The sequence below is a fragment of the Entamoeba dispar genome, genomic scaffold (assembly GCF_000209125.1).
Source record: "Entamoeba dispar SAW760 scf_1105229462947 genomic scaffold, whole genome shotgun sequence".
Classification (NCBI taxonomy): Eukaryota; Evosea; order Mastigamoebida; family Endamoebidae; genus Entamoeba; species Entamoeba dispar.
In genome coordinates, this window is record NW_001855447.1 from 21,065 (window position 1) to 24,184 (window position 3,120).

Sequence of the window (3,120 nt, forward strand, 5' to 3'; positions counted from 1 at the left end):
GATATCTTAAATACAGAAGAAACAAAGAAATCTGATTTTGATCATAAAAAGTTTGATATTTTCAAGTTTACTCGTCAAGTAGCAACAAAATTTTTTGATCTAGCTGTCAGTGGTGAATTTAAAAAAGACTTCAGGTCAGAAAAAAAACTTGAGAAACACCAAAAAATCATTCTCAAAGAACAACAAAAACAAGAGAAAAAAGAACTTAAAAATTTTAAGAGAAGAGAAAAACGTCATACTATTCAAACTACATTAGAGGAATTAGAAAAAGTGAACGATGATATAAAAAAGAATGAACAACTTGTTAATTCAAATGTAAACACATCTGAGAATAATGAAGAGCTCTTACCAACAAAGAGTAATAATACTTTAACTGAAAGAAAACAACAATCTTTAAATTCCCAACAAATAATTGGAAGAAAAGATAAGGTTATAAAAAAAGAACTGTCCGAACAAGAGAAAGATAACTTACTAATTCCAAACGAAAAGGCAAAATTATCAGCACAAAAAGATTCATCATCTTTCTGTTCTTTTGAATTTATGAAACAAAAAGATTTTATTATAAGAGAGGAAAAAGATAAAACAGATAACTTCTTTATTCATACTCTTCCATTTCAAGAAGAAACCAAAAGTCAAGAAGGAACCCCTAAAAGAAGCGACTCATCATCTAATGAACTTGAACGAGTAAGAAGTGCATCTCCTTTAGGAGAGTCAGAGGCTGAAGAGAAGAAAAAGAAAAAAATAAACCTTAGTATCAAAGAACGAATTATTGGCAGTTCTGCAATACAATCAGCAATTCACAGAGTACGGCATAGTTCAAAAACAGAAGAGAAAAAAGAGGAAAAGTAACATTTAAAATAATACCACAATCATAAATTAATTAAAGTGGCAATCAACCATTGTTTTTTATTCAGTATGAAGTAAACAATTAGTGCGAATAATTTCAATATCCTGCTGAGTTAATCCAACAAATTTAATTAAGTAATTATCAATGGTTCCATATTTCTTTTTAATGAAATGTTCAAAATCAATAAGAAGTTTAGAATCTGTTTTAGCTAAATCAATACCCTTTTCATCACCCCCAAAAGTTTTGAAATGATCTTTTGCAACAATTAAATGATCTTTTAAACTTCTATCACTTAATTTGTAATCTGTAATACATTCATCTAATGAAGCCCCTAACAACATTTCTAACATGCATCCAATAAGACCTGTTCTATCTTTACCAAAAGAACAATAAAAGATGAATGGTTTATCTGAGTGTTGAGCAATAAATTTAAATAATCCGTATAATTCTTTTTGACCATAATGATAAATAACAGGATAGTACCATCCTAATGGTAATGAAGTTGAAGTAGATTTCATTGCACTAACAAATAGATGGAGTCTTAAAGTGAGTATAGCAGAAAGAATCAAATATGCACAATGGAACATAACCTTAAAAGGTACTCTAAATATCATATAAAAGATACTTCTCCAAAATGGAATCAATGGTGCGTTATAAAAATTCAACCCACATTTATTTACCATTTCTCCAAATCCAGAAGGAACTTCATCAGATGACCTTAAATCAACAAGAGAACAAATTCCTTTTTCACTATTTAATTTTTTAATATCTTCTTCTCCTTTATTAAAGAAAAAACCACCTCTAAATATGTGGTTTGGTTTAATTTTTCCATTCTTAACTTTAACATCTTCAATACTTCTAAAATTATAGATATTACCTACCCAATATTCATTTCTTGGTTGTGACATTCCTTTTGTCCTTTTTTAAGTTATAATTTGAGTATGTGTTTTTATTTTTTTTATCTTTTTTATATCTTCTTATATTCTTTCCTTTTTGTAAAAAACAAATTCATGTTCTTAACTGTAACTCTAAAATTGATATACTTCAAAAAAATAATTTCATTACTTTTTACCATAATAATATGGCATGTATTGTCCAAATCTATCATAATAGAATTGATATCTCTTTCTTATATCTTCATCATTAAAGAAATATAACTTATCATCATGTGGTTTCCTTCCATGCTTTCTTTGTGGATCTCCTTCTTTGATAATAAATTCTAATTGTTTCTCAGCCTCTGGAGTCATTTCAATTCCAAAGTAGTCATAAATCTTTTGTACTGTCTCTTTTGGTTTTGTTACAGCTTCAACAAATCCAACATCAAAAATTCTTTTAGCTCTTGATGGATCTTGAGCAACCCAAGCATCACGTGCAGCAATTGAATTTTTCAAAACGATTTCATTTATTTTAACAGCAAATTTATTTAACCACTCAATATCATCTTTACCTAAATCATATTCGAACCTTCCTTTTGTAGCTATAAGTAATGGAATAAACGATTTAAGTTGCTCAACTGGTTCTCTGTGAATCCAAATAAAACGAGCATTATATTCATCTCTTCCTAAAACATCTAACATTGGTACCATTGTTGCAAAATGATTGACAGCTTTAAGACATAAAAATCCATCTTCTCCTTTTAATGGAAACTCTTCTAAATGCATTTTAAATTCATCAATAAGAGCTTCATAAACATAATGATAATCTCTTTTAAACTGATTAACTCTAAATTGTTCAAAACGAGGCATAGCACTTGAAATGATAAAGCATTGTCCAAGCATTTCCATAAAGAATAATTCTTCTTCATAATTCATTAAACTGTCAAGGTTATGAACAGTATTCATTTCAGTATGACTTGATTCAAATAACTTTAATATGTCTCTAAGTATATTCTTTCTACTTTCACTTTCCATTGTTTTACTTCCTGGACAAATATGTTCATAAAATCTAATTCCACTAGCTCTTGGGTCATTTACAATTAAATTATGTAAATAAGTTGACCCACTTCTTGGTAATGAAGTAATAAATATTGGGTTCTTAATAACAATTTTATCTAATTCCTTTCTATACATTTTTCTTTCAGTACTAAATCTCATGTATGTCATTAATTTCCCTGTTACGTTTCTTGCCATTTGTTGAAACATTGGTGATTTCATATCAAAACATCCTGCAAAATAATCTCTCATAGCAGGTTTAAATTGTGGATCAAATAATGAATCTCCTTCTTTTAACATACTCTCATATAACTCTTTGTGGCTTGGATCATATTTACTAAG

At 28.4% G+C, this 3,120-nt stretch overlaps 3 protein-coding genes across 3 annotated transcripts in view; 1 reads left to right on the top strand and 2 right to left on the bottom strand.

The window, feature by feature from the left end:
• The window catches only part of EDI_099320 (uncharacterized protein), a gene marked incomplete at both ends in the record, with an annotated part of 1,098 nt that extends 249 nt beyond the window's left edge, over nucleotides 1–849 (top strand). The window contains one exon of the mRNA XM_001740450.1: nucleotides 17–849. Within this exon, the coding sequence (XP_001740502.1) occupies nucleotides 17–849 (833 nt within the window). The remainder of the gene's footprint in view (nucleotides 1–16) is intronic.
• A 57-nt stretch (nucleotides 850–906) lies between these two features.
• Nucleotides 907–1,755, bottom strand: EDI_099430 (uncharacterized protein; the record flags this gene model as incomplete). The annotated part of the gene is made up of 1 exon (XM_001740451.1): nucleotides 907–1,755. The coding sequence occupies one exon, from the start codon at nucleotides 1,753–1,755 to the stop codon at nucleotides 907–909; it is 849 nt and encodes a 282-aa protein (XP_001740503.1).
• A 153-nt stretch (nucleotides 1,756–1,908) lies between these two features.
• EDI_099440 (uncharacterized protein) lies at nucleotides 1,909–3,078 on the bottom strand (the record flags this gene model as incomplete). Its single annotated transcript, XM_001740452.1, has 1 exon — nucleotides 1,909–3,078. One exon carries the CDS (start codon nucleotides 3,076–3,078, stop codon nucleotides 1,909–1,911), a length of 1,170 nt encoding a protein of 389 aa, XP_001740504.1.
• Between the last annotated feature and the right edge of the window lie 42 nt (nucleotides 3,079–3,120).